This window comes from Thermobia domestica, chromosome 6, assembly GCF_964235325.1.
Source record: "Thermobia domestica chromosome 6, izTheDome1.hap1.1, whole genome shotgun sequence".
NCBI lineage: Eukaryota > Metazoa > Arthropoda > Insecta > Zygentoma > Lepismatidae > Thermobia > Thermobia domestica.
In genome coordinates, this window is record NC_137459.1 from 252,004,929 (window position 1) to 252,029,814 (window position 24,886).

Sequence of the window (24,886 nt, forward strand, 5' to 3'; positions counted from 1 at the left end):
GTTTACTCTCGGGGATGAGTTTCTTTTCAGACTACTTTCTGAGAAAAAAAAAAAAAAAGAAACCGACACGGGCGATTTTGGTCATATTCATAAATAAATATTTCAATATTATTCTTATAATATGGCATAAGTCACTTCTATGAGAATATAAACAAGGGGTAGGCCTAGTTTACTCTTATATTTTTTTTTCTTTTTGACAATTTTGTAAAATATCACTCATGCGATTTTATTATTATTTTATAAACAAATACTTCATTAATAACCCTAACACACGGCAGAAGTTATTTCTTATGGAAAAACCTACAAAGGGTAGTTTACCCTTCCGGATGAGTTTTCTTTCGCTAGTTTTTCGAAAATGTCTTATAATTTTGTTCGTATTTCAGAAGAAATTATTTCATTAATAATTGCAGCACAACATGATTTAGTTTAAGGAATTAGTGCGGTGGCCCGTCTTTTTTTCATTTCTTGTGCGGTTATCAAAAAACAGGTATATCGAAAAGTATTCACCCCCGTAAACATCTGGAGAGGAGAATATTGCGAGTGGTGTCGAATCTATCCATGGAAATATGTTGATACAGCACTGCAACACGCTATTCTGCGCTTTCAAATTGTTCTGGACACATGTCGAATATACCTCACAGTACATTTTGTAACTTGACATATGGTAGGTAAATAAAAACCTACCGTAATATATACATTGCATAGCTATCAATCAACAGAAATTTTATTACTGGAATAGCTTATTCATTCTCCCATGTCCTTAATAAGATTCACTTAAGTTTAACGTCCATTCGATCATTAGTTTTCTCCCTAGAATTGGTTGAGTAGCAAAAATTGGATTTCAAAACCCCTGTATATATGTAGTTTTGAATATACATATATAAAAGGCTGATTGGGTTATATCAGACCGATTTTCAACCTATATTTACCTTATGAGAAGCCGCAACGTCACCACCAGTTGAGTTCTATTGGATCGTCAGCATTATGGACTATTGCCTGAAATAGCAATTTTCAGTACAACAAACTACGTTGGACCATAGGCAAAGGGATTACATCCAATTTCTTCCTGTAAATTTTCCATAGGCCAGTGAAAGAATTCATTTGGCTGGCTGCAAGACTTTTGAAGGGAATGTCATGAAGGGAATTAATATGGGTTCCCATTTTCTGCTCCATGTTATTATAAAACCGGGGAATGATCTGGTGGAATGTCTGAAAGCTTTGTCCATGTGGATCTGTAACCTGGTTCTTGTTGGCTCCGTAGGTAGCATTTACCTTCATGTTTTATTCATCTTACGTACCTCAAACTTTCCCTCATAAGTGTATCCGGTGACAACCATGATTCCCCGCGAGAAGCATTCTCGGCATATTAGTAAAACTCGATATGTCTCTTGCAAGAGGTGCCACAGTACACAATTGTATAAATGCTACCTTTACGCATAAGGTAAATGTAAAAATTATCCAATGTGACAACAGTAATCCATTTTGACCGCGACAATTGTTTCTCGTACATTTTGTCTTACGTTCATCAACGTGGCATGGGAGAAGGTTGTAACTGACGCTTACGTACACTAAGACCAAAACGGCGACGAACGACGTGGTTGAGAATGGACTGCGCCATTTTTAACCCTTGTTAGCGTTGGACTTGTTATGTTAAATGTTAAGGCTGGTCTACACGCTCCGTTTTGGCAATGATTTACCTGAGCAGTTTTAAGACGTTGCAATTTGTGTATGTCTACACAGCACAATCTTTTGCTCCGTCTGTGCCACTCAGTTTTGCGAAAGCCAACATGGAGGAAGTGTTGCTGTGGTCAACCTTTGCGCTCTATCTTGTCAAGAGAAATATAATTAGAAGTCGTAAATACACGCGACCCCCCCCCTTAAATATGTGCCACTGTCTATGGTGTTCAAGGTGGTCCAGACATTGGCAAACAGAGTACCCTTCAATGACGTAATACCAAAATTGTTTCGAAGGAAAACAAAGTTCACTACCAAAACACTGTAATGTAATAGTTACCGTATTTTGTGAATAGCCCCTTACTACAACCAAACGCTTTATTAAATGAAAAACAAACACTAAAAAGAAAGCACTTTGTATGACCAACGGCGTGAAGCCTGACAATATCATTTTGTTTTCAGGTTTATTATTGAATTAGAGATGTTAGAGAAATCTAAATATATAATTTGTGGGCCTCCGAAACACTCCCCCCTTTGGTATTGCTAGGGTTAATAATATAATGCGTGTCGATGATCATATTTAAAATTGAAAACATTATTTCACAAAATAAATAAAAACTGAAGCAACTTCAGAGAAATTTTGCAGTCATCGCAAGTCAAAGGAAACAAATATTTTGATTTGTGTCGATTTCAGATAGTTTCCGAAGCCGATTCAATTTTTTTATTTCAAATTTTCGCACGTTTTTTCACGTCTGTGCACTGAAATTCCCCACGAAAAATGACTTGAAATCATTACTGATAGAGAGAGATTTTCTTACCTCTTCAGAGTCTTTAGGATCATCGTCTATGGTCAGTGGCGTATTTAGGATTTTGTTTCGGGGGAGGGGAGGCTATGCACAACACGTGAATAAGCACTTATATTTTTCCTTTTGGGTGCCGACAAATTGTAATGAAGTTTTGCATATAACAAATTTATTTCGGGGTGGTGGGCTTGAGCCCGATAGCCACCCCCTAAATACGCCACTGTCTATAGTGTTCCTAGATTTCCACTTCACTATTCGGCTGTACAAAAAGTGTGCTGAAAAAATAAAAAGTCATGATGTAATCTTCCCCAAAACGGTTCACTTTCGGCCGGCACCCGCAAACTAAGAAACTACAGTGATAACGACACCGGTTTCATGGTTCCGATGCAACTATATAGGTAACAGCAGCATTGCCAAATCGGTCGGATATAATTCGATCGAACTTCTGTACCCGTATAACGAAGTTTCAGATATAGCAATGAAGTTAGTTTATATTACAGACAATTATCAACGCAAGATAGGAGGAAAGAGCATGGAGCAGATTCTTCTATGGTAGAGAAACCGTTTTAGACATGGAATTGGTGGACGCAGACGGTGGTGTTGGAAAGATCTGGATCCCCTTGAACACAGTAGTGATGTCAGAAATCGGACCCGGACCCCGAAGCCTTAGAAATGAGGTTTGGGCTGGAATTTCTTTTATTTCTCTTTCAAACAGGGACTTGTTGTACGCGGGTGGTGGAGTTGGAAACGTTCGGATCCCCTAAGCACAGCGGTGATGTCAGAAATTATGTCTCGGCCCTGGAGCCCCAAAAATTGGGCTCTAAAGTTTTAGAATGTGTCGGGAACCTTTGCTGTGGTTTAAACTCAATATCTGATTATTGCACGAGATAAAACATCAATTCATCTCCTTTGTATATATATATATATATATACCAGCCATTTGATAGATATAAATATCCATCAAATATCTGTCACTAATGTGCTGAGATTAAGCTCCCTCATTTTGTTGTTCGAGTGGGAATAGTATCCTCTCATATTCCCTCCACCGTTCACTCTGTTGGTGTAAGGAAACGAGCATACATCGTTCCAAACGATTTCTTGTAGACGTTTTTTTCATTGTCCAAACAATTATTTATATCTGATTTAGAGGGTTCCTTGTTTTCGAAGAAACAAATCCTTTTCTGCGTGTCCATTGTGTTACCTCTCCAGAGTTAATACAAAAGGTTCACGCTAAATATGTTGGATGCAGTACGAAGAAGAAAGCAATGTGCGATACGATCCGTTCCAGCCGCACCTTCATACCATCTTCCTCAATTACTGTCGCGATGAAGCTTAACTTGTGATAGCTGGTCACTAAAAATGATGTATGCTATCTAAATTAGTTTGGGTAGGAGCTCAGAGGAGTGGCCCGATCGGTAGCGAGGGTGTGCGTCAGCGAAGATATACATATAAACGAGGGTAATGTAAATACTATATATGGCATCAAATTATCCTACATGTTCAATAATGTAGTTGTACGTTACTAAAGATGTTATACGTAATATCCCGATGTTTTTATTGCTTGTATATTTGTGTTCCAAATTAAGAGTTAAGTGCTGTATCGCCGGACCAGTTTTAGAAAATTTACGGGTGAATAAGTTTATTTTGATATCTGATGAAGATACTTAAAAAAAAAAAAAAAAAAAAAAAGTTATTCATGGGAATAGTTGAAGTTAAGAAAGTGTCTATTGTTGTTCGTTGTTTTTGATGTAAGCGACACTGCATATGGAGACGGAAGGGACTATTTGGCTGAGAGACATACCTGTTATGATTTAGTGGAGGAAAACCACTGTGAAAATGGCGCATATGTGTCAATGTTCTGAAACTCGTGTTTGAGTTTTATCGAATTATAACCTAACCTAATGTAACATAACCAATCTAACCTGCTAGGTGGCCACTACGGCGGTGTGTTTCTGCAAACAGTGCAGAAAGTGTATTTTATGTTAGCAAGTGAATAGTTATTAGTATGAAACCATGGCAAGTGATATCGAAACACGTATCATTACCAAAACCCACCTGTCTCACTACCCTCGCTTACGCGGGTACACGCGGTCGCTGATGTGCCTGTTTCCTTCGGACGCACTTCCGCGCTATCATGCGTGTCCACTACCTTCGCCCTGCCCCGACTCGGTTAGATAGCATTTGTGTTTTTTAGAGTCAACCTAGCACAGATTGGTTTGCTTTTTGCTCTGTAGTTTTTATCCCATATATCCGAACTCTATATTCATACGCATATAGTAATTTTATATTCCACGTTGTAAAAGTTTACACGCCTCTGTTTCCTTGTAACTCAACTCAATCTAAACATAACGTTATCTATTTTATCTAACGAAATGTAGTACATTTTGTTATTTTTTTTTATTTTCGTGTGGTCCGATGATATAGCACAAATGCCCAAAATAACATAATATATTACTAACGTAAATTGCACAATTACGTGGATCTCTTAACTATCAGACCTTTGTATAGTTGCGTGTCATGAGTTAGCCTTTACTTCAGATACTCCTCTTCACTTCACATACTTACTAGCTACCGTGTAGGAGAATCCGTGCATAACAGGTTCGACTTACATTAGTGTATTTTTATGTAGCTATGTATCTGACAGGTAGAAGACAACATATTTCGGTTAGTAACATACTAGTCTATTAAAATATTATTCCAAATTTGTTCTGTAAATTTTACAAATCTATGGATCCGTACAGTAAATGTGCACCGGCGATTTTAATGAAAATTTACTTACTTACTTTAAAAAAAAAAAAAAAAAAAAAAAAAAAAAAAAAAAAAAAGCTATACACATCTAGTTATTACTTACGGTGGTTACTGCATGACTTATTGCTAAAAGCACGATAGCAGCAATCAATAGTTTTTATTGTAAAATTCCTAGAACATGCCACCAAATTTAATGTAAGGATGGGAGCAATTCTTGTTTATGACACACAAAGTTAACTGTTGGGATTTTCTGCTTCAATATATTATTTTACTTTTCACAGTTATTGCGGCAGTATTTAATATTCAAGTTCATATTCAAGCCAAATAAAGCAAAATCGTAAAGAATTAAAATTCAAGTAGGCCTGTTAAATGAACGAATGGAGCAGTGTATGCCATGTAATATAATTGACCCCAAAAGAGTGTCTTGCAGCAAGGTAGAATCTTATAAAAATAGTCACCGTAAATGTGAGATAAATTTAACCTACTATGTCCATCTGTACTAGGTGGCCACAAAAAACTAAATTTCTTAAATTCACAAACTGTAGTAAATAAATAAGTCAATTAATATAATAAATAATATAATGAATTAGTGCAAATGTGCTACTTGTAATGACAGATTTTTATTGACACAAATATCACTCTTTCTTGCTTTAGGAACAACTGAAATAAGCACAATAACACCATTTATATCCACATAGCCACATAAATAACCATATAAACATCCAAATTATTGATATAATCTTCTACAAGCATCCTGGAACAAAACACTGTAAAATATCCAAAACATAATACTTCGACAATCGGAAACGAATAAAGAATTCATCATCGTTGAAGTAATCAAAAGGATTTTGCCTGTCTCTCATTATTCTTCTAGGTCGGATATTCTATTTATTCTTCTATTTGAGCACTTCAAATTCATCTAAAACATCCAAATCTTTTGCAAGCATATTCACTCTACTCACAGCTGATCACGACGTTATTAAGGATTAATCTCCCGTTTTCGATGGCTAATCTTAATCTGACGATTTGGCGATATAATCTTTAGATCAGCGTTGGTGCAACACATTATCCTCATTTCGATTATTAACTTTAGTTTAATCCCTATCTATGGATTAATCCTCGGTTGGTGCAACTGGGCATAAGAGTACTAACCACCCTTTTAGAAACATTTGTTAAACCTATCTTCAACATTTTTCTTTAAGAATTCGATCATATATAATTTATTTTACTCCTACTTTTGATGTAGGAGAACGCCACATGAACATACATACTGGTATACATGCTTATTAGAAATATTTGTGACACAACCCATTTGTGGCACCACAAACCTATTTGACCTTATATTTGCTGAAGGATATAAACATAATAAAGGGTGCGGCAGAAATAGTTAGACGATGTAAAATGAACATAGAAAACGTAACCCGATAGATAACGTGCTCATTGTTGTTTTGTTTTGTAAAGTGGTTCAAAGCATTGTGTGTGCATGTAGGTTTCTTCGACTGTTCGTTGCGCATGCGCAGTTTCGGAAGAATTACGTAAGCCTTCCGTCAGTAGCCATGGAGCGTTGGTCGGACGAACATCGCGCTTTCGCAGTGGAGTGTTTCTTCAAGAACAAAGACTCTGCAACAATTACGCAGCGTAAGTTTCGGAGTCATTTTAACATTGGCAGAAATGGACAGGTACCGACACGACAAACCATTCTTAATTGGGTGAAAAAGTTCCGAGCTTCGGCTTCTGCAAGATCAAAGAAATCACCAGATCGTCGACGTTCAGTGAGAACACCAGGCAACATAGAGAGGGTTCGAGAAGCATTAATTAGAAGTCCAAGGCTTTCGGCTCGTCGGCATGATGTGTCACTTGGCATGTCAGGTAGGAAAAACTGAAATGAAATCTTTAAGTTTAACGTCCCACGCTTATGCCGATTAGGCTAAAGGAGACGGTGATAATGAGAAATGAGTGAAATGGTGGAATGAAGAAAGTGGGAGGAAACGGGAGAACCCCCAGAAAACCCACGAGCACGATGTTTGTCCACCACAATGTTCACACGGCGCGAGCTGGGATCGAACCAGGGACCCCAAGCACCGGAGGTGAACGCTTTACCACTGAGCCACCGCGCCCCCTCATGTCAGATAGGAGTGTGCGGTGAATATTACACCAGGACCTACACTTTCACCCATTCAAAATTCAGATGGTTTACAAGTTGCTCCCTGAGGATTTTAATGTTCGCGTACAATTCTGCAATACGCTGTTGAAAATGATTAATGAGAACCCAAACTTTTTTACAGAGGTTAATCATGTCCGACGAGGCTCATTTTCACATTGATGGGTGTGTAAATAAGCAGAATTTCCGTTACTGGGCACCCAGAAATCCAAGGTTGTTGCATGAAGTGCCCCTTTATAGCCCTAAAGTAACAGTATGGTGTGGTGTTTATTTTGATGGGATTATTGGACCATACTTTTTTAACGACGAGGATGGTAACACTGTAATTGTCACGTGTGCTCGATATGTGGACATGCTCCAAAACTTTTTACTCCCAGAACTGCGACGGCGTCGCCTTAGACAGATGTGGTTCCAACAAGACGGGGCTACGCCACACACAGCAATTGCATCGATCCACATTCTTGGGAGGATGTTTCCAGGACGGGTTATCTCTGGTCGCGGCAATGTTCCTTGGCCTGCACTCTCAACCGACCTATCGACATGACTTCTTCCTATGGGGATACTTGAAACAACAAGTGTATGCAACAAAACCTGCAACATTACAGGATTTGCGTGAATCCATTCAACATGCAATCCACCAAACCCCGCTGTACACGGTCAGGGTCAACGAGCTGTGAGTGCTGTGAGGCGACGTGCAGAGATCTGTTTGAATAACCATGATGCTCACCTTACTGACATAATTTTCAAGACGTAGTTACCATATGTAATGCTTTTGTATGTACATTCTGGACATGTAAAACTTTTGTTCATAAAAGGTCATTAAAATATTTAATTTTCAAAAAAACATCGTCTAACGATTTCTACCGCACCCTATATTATAAACATAACATCATTAGCTTTATTACATTTGCGTACTATCAGTGGTGCCCGAAGAAAATTTTCTAGGGGTGGGGGATATCCATGGTTGCTATAGTACGTCTGGTATTTGCTATATTACGCATACATTTTCATGAGATAGGGGGGTTCACACCTCTGCAGCTTCCCCTTCGGGCACCCATGCGTACTTTGCTTTCCAGGTTATTATCGCTAACAGAAGTTTGATAATATCTTGTAAGAGGAGTCAGCAATTTAGAAGAGGATGGAAATGGTGGGCGGGATATCATCAATATACATATACGAGCTGAAATGCAAATTCTTCTACTGGGGAGAATACGTTTATGAAAATGTTTGAACGCCTTCCCCTTTAAGTTACGCATTTTAATGAAAGTCTAATTATAAAATCCCATAAGGTATTTTATTTTTTGTATAAATTCGAACTCCTCTAACCCGCTAAGGAAACCTAGCTTGAGGTAGTTCCAAAATCTATGTTCCAAAAGCTATTTCAAACAGGTAAGCCGTTTTCTGTAATGCATTCATAAACAACAGTCAATGTCGATTTCAATGTAGTGGCAAAACAAAGAAACTTCCCCTTTCCCTTAAAACTGGAATTTTGGAAAACGCTGGGTCAAGTATCTGCTTATTTGTAATGAGTAGTTTATATACCTAGTCTTCACTTTCTAATTTGATGAGCTCGTGAGATACTCTATTTTCGTATTAATTTTGAATCCTTCTCCGCTTAACATTCACACTTTAATCAAGATAGCTGAAACCTAGCTCAAGTTCACTAAACATTTCCCGTCCAATATCTTACACTAATACTGCAGTTATTACTCGGACAATTATTAGTGAAATACTAACAAAATTTTAAGGCGTTTTAAGAAAACTTCGTCCGAAGAAGCCTTAAACCCTAAAATTAAGCTACCCTTTGTGAATTATTTCATAAGAGATAACTTATGTAATATATTGGGTTCATGAAGGAAGTATAAAGAAAATCGCCGGAGTCATTTTTGAGAAATTCGTCCGAGAAAATACTCACACACAAGGCTAAACTAACCTTCCTGGATTTTCCCAGAGAAATAACTTAGACAATACTACAGAATTGCTAATGAAATATTGATGTATGAAATATAAACAAAATCATTAGATTCGTTCTCGAGAAAATAGCAATTTTCAATTTTCACCCTCCTGTAAACTATCTTTAATTTTGTGGATAGGAAGAAAACTTGAAAGAACAAAAACTATACGGAATCTTATAAAAATTTAATTTTAAAATCTGGTATGGATACATTGATTGGTATATCCAATAAAAAGTACGGGACATCGCACCCAAGTTGTCTCATTCCAATTCCTTTAACTAAATCTGCAGTTGTTATTGAAACATTTTCCTGTACAATGCGATCCAAATTATTGCGTATTTTCGTAAAACATACCTCAAAGAAAATCCCCCCACCGCTTCTAAATTATCCCTTGTAATTTTTTTCTTAACAAATTACATGTCATATATTAGGGTTATTAGTGAAATATTTGTTTCTAAAATAGCAACAAAATAGCGTAAGTCGTATTTTACAAAACTCAAAAGAACACTCTCAGAAGTAAACTAATCCTTATGAATATTTTGATGAAAGTGATTTATACAATATTATACTAACATTAATAAAATATTAACAAAATCACCTGAGTCCCTTTTGAGAAATTAGTCTTAAAAAGCTTACTCCCAAGAATAAACTATCCCTCGTAATTTTTACAAGACAAATGAGTTATGTCATATTATCGGGATATTAATTAAATATTTAATTTTGAAATATAAACAAAATTGTCTGAGTTGCTTTTGAGAAAATTGTCCGAAAAATCTCACCCCAAGAATACCAATTCTCGTACATTCTTTCAGGACAAATGCGTTATGCCGCATCGCAGGATAACAATATATTTATTTCTAACACGTAAACAGAATCGCCTGACTCATTTTTGAGAAAATAATAGTAAAAATAAATAAATAAATAGACAAATAAACCTCACCCTTAAGAGTAAACTATCCCTCGTACATTCTTTTAGGACAAATAGGTTATGCCATACTGTCAGGTAATTAATGAAATATTTACTTATGAAATATGAACAAAATCGCCTGTCGTTTTTGAGAAAATCGTCCGATGGAACTCACTTCTCAAGAGTAAACTACCCCTTCTCGATTTTTTTCAGAGAAATTACTTATATTACGCTAAGAGATTGTTATTAAAAACTAACTTTTGAAATATAAACGAAATCATTAGAGTCGTTTTCGAGAAAATTGCATCTTTCTTTTTTATTTTTTTCTTATTTTCACCCTTCAGTATACTACTCTTATTTTTAGGGGATAGGAAGAAAATTCGAGAAACCGTTCTGGGGAATTACATGAAACCCGTAAGTTGAAAAATCGATCTCGATACGTTCAACGGTATGGCTTCTAGAACGAGCGTACATCAGGACGAACAGACGAACGGATGTCTAAAAATCTCTTTCTAGGTATCTATGGGCCATGAAACGTGTAAATCCGTTGAAATTTCGAAATCGATTTTTCTTCACAATCACCATACTTTCTTCTCTCCTTTCGTCGCTCGAAAGTAAAAATCATTTCTTTGACTTCTAGATCATGAAACGTGAAAATTCGATGAAATCTCGAACCAGAAGATGAACTGGAATTTCTATCTATTATTTTGATTCTCTTCTTTCACGAGAACAATATTCATATCATGCAGTTAGAGTAATAACTATTAAATGAAGCATCGCTTAGCTTTAACTACTATTTTGCGACGTTTAACTGGAGGAACAGAGAGAACTGAATATTGAAAAACACAACAACTGATTGTTATTTTGTAATCAATGTTTACAGTCTAAGACTTCATAGAAACTAAAAATGTTAGTTCCGGGAAGCTACAAATATGGCAAAGTTAATCATTGTAGTTCTACCGAAAGTCTTTTCAAGTTATGGGGTGCAGAAAGTGTGCCTTTAAATTACATACGAAAGATATTTCAATTCCTCAAAAACCTTGGAAATCTTTATTATCCAATTATCTAAAACATGAGATTTCATGTACAAGAAAACGCCTATTTAAACAACATGGGAAAGTTTTTCATCCGGTCCTTTTTAATCTCTTCTAAAGCTGTAAGCACACTAACTTTCCACACTAACCCGAAGTATTCATGATTTTATGCCAGTGAGACAGTTCATGTAACTTTTTATATTAGAGAATAGGCTGCTACTTTCCTTTCTCATGTGCACAAGAATAACTATGATTTTATATGTACAATAATTCCGTGTTTTGTGGTGAAAAAGAACAGGAACATAAGGAATTAAACCTTTCAGGGCACTCTGATAACAAGAAAATGTCATTTCATGTAAAATTTCAGTCTCTAAGCATTAATTCTATTCTAATCATGTTTGTAACTGTATTGGTGACAGATATTTGTACAACATTCTTAACCAGGTAGCCTCAAGACAAACACTGGTTTCATGTTTTACTATTGAACCCTCGTACTTAAACTTCATTTGTAACTGCTTTCTAATTCCTTACACTACTCACACAATATATTATGCAACAGAATATAAATAATACACAATTCAAATGCCTTGAGAAGTGCCTACTATCATCAATCTATTGTACGTATTCCTTATGTCAAATCACTATATTTATACTTCATGACTGTCAATATATCATGTGTATCGTCATAGCCGTGACAACTGTCAAATATCACAGTTACGAGATACACTGGATTAATTGAGCTATCTGGGCTTGTACACTTTTGTTCTACTGTATGCTTACAAATAGAGTACAAGTACAAAAAACTCAAAAGTCAATGGTAATATATTTCTCACAATGCATGACAAAGTTAAAAGATAACGTGTTGAACGATGGGCTACGACTATATATCTGTTCCACCAAACAACTGAACATGATACTAAATATTAACTTCCCGCACACTTGAATAATTTCTGCACTGAAAGTATCTAATCTGTGCACTAGAACTACTTCATCTAACTAGCCAGTCAATTATGAAGCAGGATGAAGAACTACTTATTACCAATCTTAACTGTTGAAACAAACTCATCAGACACAAACCATAACATTTGGTACGATATCTTCCATAAACAAAAGTACAAAGATTTGAAACGAAGAGTCATGTAACGCTATTGTACGGAACAACACGAACAAGCTTTGCGCTACACATACTTTGCACAGATATGTGGTACAGTATAAGTAAATGGGGAAAGTGTTATTATACAGGATGTTTCAGTGGGATGTCCCACTTTTTAAATAATACATTGTTGGCATAAATAATAATACACTAACATAATCAACTGTAAAAGAGAAGTCATTTATGGAGAAATAATTTACAGCTCTAAGATGTACTGATAATGTCTTCTCTTCTCCTGAACACACAATCTTGCCCGTTTCACTATGATGCCACGTACATCAATATTGTTCATTTTAGCTGTGATATTTGTCCGGAGGCCATGGATACTGTGTGGCTTGCTTCTGTAGACTCAATCCTTGAGATATATCCATAGAAAATAATTCTCTGACGTGAGACCTGGTGACCTTAGAGGCTAAAGATCTTTAGAGATAACACAATGCTCAAAGAAACTTGTCATTGTTTGTATCTTTCAACTCGTATCATCTGAGTTTAGCATAATTTCCTGCTCTTTGAATACAATTTTACAGTTGATTTAACTTCATTTCCAAAATTGCCAGATGAATTTTTCTAAAGTCGCGGATTGTATGGTCTTATTTCATGTATCAAAATCAATACATTTATTGAAAGTCATGAGATACCCAGGAATCACCTTTGCAAGTTACCCCCATTAAAGAACGGGCAATTAAACGGTAAGTTATCACGAAATTATTTAATAGTATGTTTTTCGCATACCGGTAATTTGCTTCACGTTATAAGCTACTAATCAGCTCTCTAGACCAAAAATTTGAGATGACAGAAACCGTATAACAATCTGGAGGACTTGTACCTTTTAAAGATAAAAGAGTTACCTAAATCTAAATGGTTTCTGAGATTACCTCCAGCACGGACTTACTTTCTTCATAATATTAGTACGAATATGCTCCACAAGATATTATATTGCAACTTGATTCCATGGGACGTATACTAAATACTTACTAAAGTTGTACTTATCCAAAAACATCCTTGATTTGTTCAGTTGTGTACGTTTCGGTAAATGGTTACTCCTATTCTCAGCAAGTTATTTCAGAAAACTACTATTGCTTGACGAACTACGTCACCGTTGAATACCTTTTCTTGAATCCATAATTTATGTATTTGCAGTAGTCTTTCGACTAAGTTCTTCTTGTACCTTCGTAACTTTCCTATCCCTTTGTACTAACCAGTGTTTTGTAATGCTGGCGGTTTGTAACTAATACAACCTTGCTTTGAAATTCTTACCCTTTTTGATTTCTTTCCTCACCTGTATTGCATTTCACTTCACTTCTAAACATAACAGGTCAACGAAAATTGACAAAATTTAAATTATACCTAGAGAACCTTGGCATCATCTGATTTACAAATTTAGAATCTGTGCACTGTTTCCTGAAAGAACCTGTGTTGAGGATGGCAATAATCATTTGCCGGACATATGCACTTGAATAAATAAAAGGACGTTTATAGGTAAGTACATTTTTAATAAGTATAGTATAGTTATTTCATTGCAAGTTACACACACACACACATATATATATATATAGTCCAAGTACAGCATTGGGCAGCACAAAGTATCAGCATTTTCCTTTTAAAAATACAGAGTCAGTCACATGAACGCCGTAGAAGTAAACTGTTGTCACAACAATATGCCAGCAAGAGTAATGCGTTCGAACTCAATTTATACGGCTTTACCAATAAATTTTATAACTCAATGGACTCAACTAATATTCAGCTACTACACATCAAAGTTATAAAGTTAGAAAATGCAAAATATTTTTAAGTCATGCGTAAGAAGATATGATATATATATATACAAAAGTAAAACATACCCAGTAAATGGTCTATCGTTGTTAATCAAGTTAAATCATAAACATGTGAATTATTTAAGTTCAACTCGTGCGTTCTCTGTAAGTGATACGCAAATTAGTAAGTGGCTCAATGCGCATCAGTTCCAAAAGGAACTTGTATAATTTTTGTTGTGGGCAAGTTCACTTCCTAAATGTAACGTTCAACAAATACAAAAAATCTTAACTATATATCGTACATTTCCGGTGAAATTACGCATTAGCGACTGCACTAGAGCAGCACCATATCTGTATTAAAGTTAATATAACATCGATAAACTTACTCTTACTCACATTAATATAACGATGTAACATTTCGAGATACATAAATAGAAACTGGCCTAGAAGGAACAGAAAAAAAAAAAAACAGACAAAAAAGTATAATTACAAAGCGACTTTACAAATTTGTTACACAAACCTTGATACAATTCTCCTTGGGTCACTAAATCATCCCCTACTGACGACTTCACGCACAAATATGCCGCTTTATTTCGTTTAGTCACAACCTCATCGTGAGCATCCATTTTTTCGCTCTAGAAAATGACCCTGAAATAAATAAATAATACAGTGTATGAACGTATAGTGAACATGTTAATACTCAAAAACAGTAACTTATCACATGCGCAGTACATATTAGTTATTGTTGACGTGGAAATATTTTACTATCGCTATATTTTTGTCCGTCCTACAGACATCGTCAGTAGTATAGTGGCTATGTAGGAAGAAATCATACAAAAAAAAAAACTGAAAAAATAAAAGCAACAAAATGTCGAGAATCATTAATATTTCATTATAGATACATTTTATTATATTGCTCCTTATTGTATCTTATACCGTGGACACTTCTACTGATCAATTATTTTCTTCATTTTATTAAATTTCTAGAGTACATCCGTTAAATCAACTTAAATTCTACGTAAAATTTCAGTGATAAGCTCGTTGTTTAAAAAATGTTATATTAGATATTTAATAAAAATCCATCCCTTTGCTTTAAGCTTGAATAGTATAAGGTTTTCCCTTGCTACCCAGAGTCTGACCAAAGTCTGTGTGCGACATTACGGCATTTATTATTATTATTATAACATATAGTGAACCCCTCTCTGAATGGCCACTTCATACTGCAATCGAAATTTACTGGAACGGAATTACAGTTCCGTAATGGCAATATGCTTGAATTCCTCTTATGCCAATCACCCTTCCTACTGAGACCACTTATCTTTGTCACGAAATACTACTCTTACTCTCTTTGGAAACGATCATCTTACTATACGAGTTTCATCAGTAAACTGTTAACAAATGATAACAAAACAAGGTTAATGATCTGATCAGATAGACGAGGTGGGCGAACTCTAGAAGCCACACAAATATTTGGTGTGCCATCGGATTGGGGAAGAAGCATACACTCATGTAAGCATAAAGCTTCCGATAAGATGGTCCTACGTGGTACGGTATTAAACTTCTTTTGGATGATAAAGTTCCTCTATGGCTAAATGATGTACAACAACGCAAAAAAAAAAAAAAAAAAAAAAAAAAAAAACGCAAACACAATTCGAGAAATTTTCTAAAACTGAGTAACTCGGTCCTATAAAATATAAATGAATGTAATTTTCTCACAAGGAATGATTCTTCTTTCTTATCGAATATATGTTTCAAAAGCTCAAAAACTGTGTAGGTGTGCCTACATTTTTCCTTACAGCGGACCTTTGTATGTATGACAGTTTTATTTGGAATCTGACATTAAAAAAAAAAAAAATCTTAATGATAAATAGAACAGAGAGGTTTTAGTATTGGAAATGTATGTTACAGTCTCCTTTGTCATCCTGACCTAACTTCCACTCATCCAACTCCCTGTCTATTCCAGTCCCTGTTGGGTAAAATGTTTCAGAAAATGCAGAGTAACAGAAAATATGATTTCCCCCTTCTTTGAGATTTAATACCTGTCTTGGATATCTTTGGTAAATCACTTAATCTCCTTTAAGAAGACAACCATTCTAGATTTTAATTTATGGTTCGTCTGTCCATCTAGTGTAGCCTCTTTCATCTTCTCACACTTTTGCCTTCCACCGTACCTTCTAAAAGGTCCCCTGGGATAGAGTTTCTTCTACGATAATCTCCCAAACACTTTTTTATCATCTTGATCACACCTCCCTAGTATTATCAGCACTTTCTCAATGGTATTCCGCTAAACTAGCTAATTTTCTACATTGTTCACCACACCCACATTTTTTAGAAGCCTCTGATCGTTTTTCATCAATTTTGCGTGTTATTCATTTCTCTCTCTCGTACAGTAGAATACGCCACACAAACATTTTATTAGCATTTTCTGAACTATGTATTCACAGATCCATAAAATAAGCTTTTCTTCTCATTACATGCTTTTTTTGCTATTTCTCTCACTGCTTTTATTTCGCGTTCGCACTAATATTAATTAGCTATTGAAAACTAGCCACTTGTTATATTTTCCCGCAATTTATTTATATTTCATACAGAACACTTCATTACAACAATCATTCTTTCGTCTTCCAATATTTGTATTCTTTCATTATGCTATGCCGCTTCCCCTCGCGTTTTCTAACATCTTATTAATTTTATTTTCAAATCTGCAACAAGTAATTTACTATCTTCAAACACACAATTCTTCAACGGTCTTCGATAAGTACAACCTTCTTTATTATCTTTACTAGATAGATATCAAGTAACATCGATTAAAGGCGACATCCCTATAGAAATCCCTTTCAAACTGCACTTTCTTCTGACATATTTTTCCTTGTTCTAACACTTACTTGGTCCTTCACAGAAGAAAACTCATAAAACAGGTTACAAACTGCTGTGGAAAACAGCAAATAGCAATGAGAACTTTCAAATGTTTTCAACAGGTGACAGGATCATCCTACTTCGTATTGAGGCTTTGAACAATATCTCCGAGGTTTGAGGACAAGCAGACAGTGTAAAAAGGGCTACTGTGTTAAAAGAATATGTGAAAGCTGTAATACGTTTTTTGTGGTTGAAAGATCTTCTAGCCAAAAAATCCATACGGAAATACTACCTGTCTATGACAAGAATAATTTGTTGCGGCAGTCTTCGAGTCCTCCGACAACAAAAAACGGGACACTCAGTCCCGCACAGAGTGATACCTCTACGCTGGAAGGTATAGTGGAGGACGATCTTGATAATTTCTTCTTTTCAAAGGTAATAAGAAAAGGGGAAACATAGTTAACCTTCATTTGTTATTAATTCTAACCCATAATGGCTGTTCTACAAGATCACATCAAATTCGGCTAAACGGGACTAAAGTATTTTCTTCTGGGTCTTTCTTAGATCTGCTACACTATCGTGGTACGCCTGTGCTACTGAGGCTTACCTGGGCTTAGAGGCACAACATACACTAAACGCTCTTTTCCAGATGAGGTTTCAGTACCCACAAATCTAGAACGTATTTCCATACTTATGCTATTAGAAAGCTTTTCAGGTAAATAAAAGCTACACAAATTTCATGGAGAAAATGTAAGTAAAATGAAACATCTATTAATAGCAAAGGTAGTGTGTGAGGCTCAATGCGAGTACCTTTGCTTTTAAAATGAGTCTAATTTGAAATTTAGTATTTGGGAAAATTTTGATAAGTGTCGGACTGAAGACAACACTAAGCCTAAAAGCAAACATTCAGGCGGGAGAGCAGAATTGGTAGGCATCTGTAAAAGAAACTGCAATAGACTCAGATGTGTCAATAAATGATCACTGCTTATGGATATAAGTTTCTCCCTTCCAGTTTGTAGTAATTTACACAAACACTCTACTAATAACAAAATTGGAAGAAGTTGTGTGGCGGGCACTTGGTTAGTCCACAAAGTAACACGGAAAGTCCTCTAATTAACTCGGCATCGTAGTCGGCTAACGAGTGCAGCTTCTCTTCTCTTCTGCGAGGGTGACGTGTTTTGGCGAAACTTCCCTCTTTTTGGAAGGCCACGAGGCCATCTTTTCAATATTTTGAAGGAACCAACGATGTCTAAAATACTCCTAGTTAGTCCTTTTACATGTTAGATGTCTTCTTCTGAGTCTTGGTTTCATTTTAGGTGATATACAAAAACAAGCAGAATGAGCGCTAACACGGAGCTGTTGCGGTGATGGGTTTTGGAGGCAAAAAGCTTAATGTTGCACGTTGTCAATCGTATTTGTAACTTTGTACGGCGTTCTTCAAGAGGTGAAGCGTCCATATCTCAGCATAATGACAAATCGATTTCATAGCGATGGGAAAGATCATCTCCGTGCATTTCTCCCTCAGGTTTGCAGTTTCGTTATTTTTTTATATTTTCTGCTTTGCCAGCATGTCTGTTTCCTGGCTAATGTTGAAGGCCGATTGTATTATGTAAGAAATGTAATCTTTTCTAAGCAATGAAATGCAATGACAATTAATTTGGAATAATCGCGTTTTCCCTCGAATATTTCCTTTTAATTTGTTCTTGTTTACTTTTGCTTTCTTTCCGTATTTCTGCAAATTACAAATTAGATGAGTTTTATGGTATTGTACATTGTAATCTGGTATAATTTACGTACATTATAAAAATGAAATCGACGTTGTATGTTACATTACGAGGATGAAAATTGACCTACATTGGACTGGGTTTTTATCATGTCATTTTGACTGAAGTGTGCATCCTAAGGGGGATAGGAAAATCAAAATTTATGACCAAATGTTTAGTATCTCAGAAGCCTCTCAAGTTACGATTATAATCGAGATGTAACCACCTCACTAAAAATAAACGTGAACTTGCCCTAATGTTTTCGAAAATTCCGCCACAGAGGCAGAAGGGGAACCTATATTTTTTTCTACATATCCAGATCAACGTTTCTAACTGTTTACTCTTTGAAATGAATTTTCCAATATATCATAGTGCTGTCCTCTACCCGGGTTTTTATCATGTTGTTAAAATGCGTATGCTAAAGTGGAGGAGGGAGGAGTTGAAAATGTACGCCAAAATGAGAGTATTTCACGATATCTAAACTTAAAGCAGATTAACTTTCATATATAAACTCCTTAATAAAAATAAGTGGACACGTGCACTAGCATTTTCTGAAATTCCGCTTTTAAGGGGAGTTGAGTTGATTTTAGTTTAGCGTCCCTTTCAGCAGCGAGGCTATATGAGACATGGACCTACTGATTAACGTGGAATCCGAACCAAATGAGCTCCCGCCGGGAATCGAACCCGGGTCTAGCTTTTAAGGGGAATATTTCCGTAATTATTTTCTCATTATACAATAAACAAGGCACCGCTCTAAACTTTCTCACTTCAATTTCTTAAACTAGGTAAATCATCACCTGACCAAAACATGAAATACGAACAACATTATGTCTTCCGGAAACCACCCACAGTGAACATTTTTATGAGAAGTGACTTATGCCATATATGAGGGTTATTAATCAAATATCTGTTTATGAGACACCAACAAACTCATGTAAGTCGCATTTCGGAAAATTGTAAAAACTAAGCAAAACACTACCCCTTGTAGGTGTTTTATTAAGAAGTTATTCACGCAGCATTATAGGGTTATTAATGAAATATGAACAAAATCGCTTAAGTCATTTCTGAGAAAATCTACCAAAAACAAACTCATCAATAACAGCAAACTATCCCTTGTGGATTCATTCGTGAGAAAGTACTTAACCTGTATTACAGAGTTATTAATGAAACTTTTTTTTTAATTGTCCGGAAAAAACTCGCCTCAAGAGTTAAACTACTACCCTCGTAAGCTTTTTCAGTGCAAGTAAGTAATGCTATTTCATCAAATATTTATTTACGAAATATGAATAAAATTGTCAGAAAAAAAAAAAAAATTCGGACTAAATTATACCTTCCGGATATATTCAGGACAAATATGTTATGTCGTATCATCAGGTTATTATGAAATATGAACAAAGTCGCCTGAGTGATTTTTGCGAAAATCGATGAAAGAAAAGAAAACGAAAGAAACCACTTACGCACAGTGTAGCGCTATTAACAAAATGCATATCTTTATGAAATATGGATGTCGTTTCATAGAAAACTGTCCAGGTAGAACCAACCCTAAACTACCCGTTCTGATTTTTTTTAGACGAACAACTTATGCCATATAATAATAATAATAAATATTCTGCCAGGTGCACACCCAGAAATCTTTTTTGGATGGTCCGAAATCGAAAGAGTGGTGGGGGTACCGTAAGTATGGCCTCGTGTAAATCAAACACGTATATTATTAAAAACAGGTACGACATTTTTAGTTTGGGAGGTGCACCCCTGGCCATCAATAACGGAAGTCAACTGCTAAAAAATTTGTGTAACATGCTTATCTTTTAGCATTGAATTTCCCTTTCATTTTCATATTTCTATCATACCTTTTATTGCATCCACCATAATACAATTTCTTGAGAGACTTCTCAGCATTCTTCCTTTTCCTTCTTTTCCCTACTTTTGCCAATACTCACACGAGGGCTCAGCTCCGTTTCTCTTTTTCATTTTCAGACTACTTTTCTGGTAACCCTGGCCTGTACACAATACTACGCATCTTGTTTCATGGTTCCAGAACCGAGTACCTTGTTTTTATCTAAATTGTGATAAAGGGTAGAAGTACAAGGGCCCTGGGGGCTTCTAACTCCCTTCGCTAGCTGTCCCTAGCTCAGCTATATTCTGTAAAGTAACACACTGTAAATCTTATATGTGCAAGATTGGGGGAGATACTAAATATCAGCCGAGTTATCTACCGTCAGACATCATGGTGTAATGAGAAAATCAATTCCCATCATTCAAAGATAGTAAATGCATGTGACATTTCGATTGTGAGATTAATAACAACGTATGTTGGTAAAGAAAAAGAGTTAGTACGTTATGTGGAGTGGTATGGATTACTTAATTGATCAGAAAGCAGGAAAGCATTGAAAATATAAAAAATAGAGAAACAGTTAAATTAAATGTTAACATCATGTTGGTTTGAAACGTCATTGGAAAAAGTAGGAAGCAAAAGGTACTGTTTTTGAGGACACTAAGCTGTTGATAGAGAAGGCACCTAACGTAGTGTTTTTAGCGAGTCCTTGTTCACGCGCATAAACATCATCACTGACGCAACTGCTCCTATGGACGCAACCCCTCGGGCCCTGCTGCCTGAATCTGTTAGATAGCATTCGTGCTTTTGGCGGACACCTAGCACAAGTTCATTTGCGTATTTTACACTGTAGTTTTTATGGCATAAGTATACTTCCAAGGGCATTTATTCCGAAGTTGGGCGTCCGCTTTCTCCGCGTTTTTTCGCTGTTATTTCCTTTGCATACTTTCTGCAATTTGGTATTAGGTTCATTAATCCGTGCTCTTCCCAAACTTTTAAAGATTTTGCTCGTTATCAACGTATTGCTTCACAAATGTTAAACTGTTAGTTCATTGCCCTTGTACATTCGCCATGTTGATAACATAAAGGATCGTTTCTTTCCCACAATGCAACTGTTCGGTTACCTTGCGCCAAGTAGTTCCCTCCGCTCGCCGTAAAGTCCCGTTTTTAACCGCTTATATATAACAAATAAATAGATTTTTCGAGATTCTTATATTTTACCAAGCACACAAATGATCAAACTATCCATATCTTTCCTGTAAATTTTAAACATTTTACTGGAAACGGACGCCCAACTTTGGAATTTAACCCTTTCCAAGACGCAGAATTTAAACGCGCAACGGTAAAGTCCTCTTAAAGTGAATGTGCACCGAGGATCTTTTTTAAGAAACACTTTCTAAGACAATGACATTGTATTTCCTCATAAATGACAAATAATTCACGTTTCTCAGCCTGAAAATACTGGACCTGTTCTACGTCACAAAGCTCGAAGTTATTTATGGTAATAGCAAACCTGAAGAAGAATCAATTAAGAAATAATGATAACAATATTTTAAGTATGCAGTGCATAAATTTTCGGGGTAATAGTTAAGAACAGCTACTTCTCATCTCCCGTGCACGAGGATACATCTTACTGTTGCACTACCTAAACACCCTAAGTACAAGGGCAAGAACTCAGTCTATTACCAACTTTTTAACATCCTAGATAGTCAATGAATAATGCCTGAAAGTATGGCGTTTCTCGTCCTTCCCTAAATGGGAAGTACGGCTCCTTAACTATAACCCTGGAAAAACTGCAGAAACTCCAAAGAAGCTAATATATGCTAAAATCTTACCTGATATGTAAGAAACTGAGAAAACATTAATGACAGCACCGGCACCTAGTAAACAATATTGGCGGCCATGATGGTTGGTAGACGACAGCAGTGCTACCAGCAAGATCTATAAAAATTTCGACGTATTCATTTGCAGGATCGCCAGAATGCTACCAAAAAACATGGCGAATGATAATAGCATTATTATCTTGATCTTGTTAAGAAGAAATGCATATTTTAAATAATTTTGTCCTACACTCTTAAAAATATTTAGAAATCAAAACTACTAATTTTAAAAGGGAATGAATTGTAGGGACTCATTCCTTACCAGACTTCCATAATATTGCGGAGCATATGAAAACGGGAAGCAGATTTTGCATATCTTTGACTCAAACCGTTGCGGAAGGAACTTCTAATGCCATGATGGATATTGACTGGAGTGAAGAATTGAAGTTTGCAGTTGCAAATCGGTATTCTAATATTGCGGGAATGTTGCTCCTTAGTAAGTATTTTAAAAATCAATATTTATTTTTGTTGAAATCTACTATATTTGGGTGCCACCAGCATAGTTAACCCTTTCCGTGCGCAAAATTTTCCGAATTTTAAGTTGGCGAGCAAGGAGGCTAGAGGAATGGTTATATCCTGCCAAACAGTGCCAGCGGATGGACGTTAAAAGTGGGGGGCAAGACATGATCTGAATATTTGATATTAATGGTAGTTTTCCTGATTGCTTGTAACACTTTGTTTGACGAAATGTTGTATAACGATTAGCATACTGTCTTTTTCAGTTAAAATACCGTATATCTTGTGTAAATTGACAAGGGCAACTCAAGTAGATACTAGCCCTTTGTACTCTTAAACAACGAAGGTGTAAGAAGAGATTTGATTCCTTGCTCATGAATATCTGTCTGGAAAATTGTGTGATCAGATTAGGGGCCTATTTAATAACAAATTTGCAAAATAAATAAACAGAAAGGATAATATTAATCAAATAATCATAATGAATGAATAATAAAGCTTGTTTAGCAAAAGTTATGTTGAAACTGGGAATTAATTAATAACTAATATTTTTAATTTCACGCATGCTATTATGTGTGTTATTATTCTTAGGATGACAGTGAATACTACAAGCATATGCTACGACATTTAAAGAAATACTTTTGCAGCTTCCCGAAACATGTTCGCTGCCATTAAGTACAATTTTCAATTTCTTGGAATATATCAAAACTCAGCAATACTTAGAGTGACTCCACATTTCAGTTATACAAAATAATCCTAAAACCTAGAATTATGCTAAATTTACTAAATTTAATTGTATATACAAAAATGTATACACCCCTAAACTCGTATATTACACTGCAAAATTAATATTCCATATTGACAAGTAAACCTTACGTTTGGGAGAATCGAGTTCCTGACTCAGACACATATGAGAAAGTAGTACTAAATGTGGTCAGTATTTCAGTGAAGTTGTAGGTGCGAAGCTCCAGGGGTTTAGGAGATACAGCTACCAGAACATCACATGAAAGTACAGAATAGTCTTAATACAGTTGGAGGTAAAAGCTCTGTAAGACCACTTGTAACGACAAAAGGTGAATAACAAATATATGGGTACATATTAGGACTAGGGGGAAGTCATATAGTAAGGGTATACCTGACGGCGGCCATCTTGAAATCCGCCATTTTGAATTAAGGTTAAATTTTTAAAATAGGAATAGGGTCATATGATACATGATTTAAGGCGCAAATTTAATCAGAAGAACAATACTGACGTTAATTTTGATTTACGCGCAATTGGTAAAAAGTTACAGGGAAATTAAATATTGTTGCAGCATATGTATTAGTCCTTTACCCCACCTTGTAAATTTTGTGTTAATAATAATTAAATAAAAAGCAGGTGGATGAATATTAGGTCTATGGTAAGAGTTGTCTTGATACGACCCGCTCGGGAGAGTAATACTCCCGGAAGTACGTTTTTTCGCGCGCTACTCTAGCCAGCTGTTTTACACGCTATCCTAGTCACTTGTTTTAAGTTGGTCACAAAATCTATATCATTTAGTACAAGGGGAACAAAACGAGCCTTATCTCATGGAGTACAAGGGGAACAAAACGAGCCCTGCGGGGCTCCTGACCCATTCCTACTACTACTACTACTTATGTTCACAAAAGTAAGTAAATCACATTTTTGAGTATTATTTTCGTATTATTTTAATTTAAAAACTGTTATAAAAATGTAAAAAAATGCTAAAAAACTTTCCTCGGGCCGGGTTTGAACTCATGCCAAAAGAGATCTTCGGTATTAGCATATAGCGCTAGCCCACTCGGCCACGAGGACCGACAACAATAACCGTCTGAATTCTACTATTTGAATGCAACGTGGCAAGACATAGATAACACCAACCAATCAGAACTGTGCTTTCCGTTCCTACT

At 35.9% G+C, this 24,886-nt stretch overlaps 1 protein-coding gene across 1 annotated transcript in view; it reads right to left on the bottom strand.

The window, feature by feature from the left end:
- The window catches only part of LOC145688478 (EF-hand calcium-binding domain-containing protein 7-like), a 110,962-nt gene extending 88,347 nt beyond the window's left edge, over positions 1-22,615 (bottom strand). The window contains exons 1-2 of the mRNA XM_081762764.1: positions 22,478-22,615; positions 14,710-14,837 (exon numbers count right to left, since the gene is read on the bottom strand). Coding sequence (XP_081618890.1) covers positions 14,710-14,815 — 106 coding nt within the window. The 5' untranslated portion in view covers positions 14,816-14,837; positions 22,478-22,615. The remainder of the gene's footprint in view (positions 1-14,709; positions 14,838-22,477) is intronic.
- Positions 22,616-24,886: the final 2,271 nt, after the last annotated feature.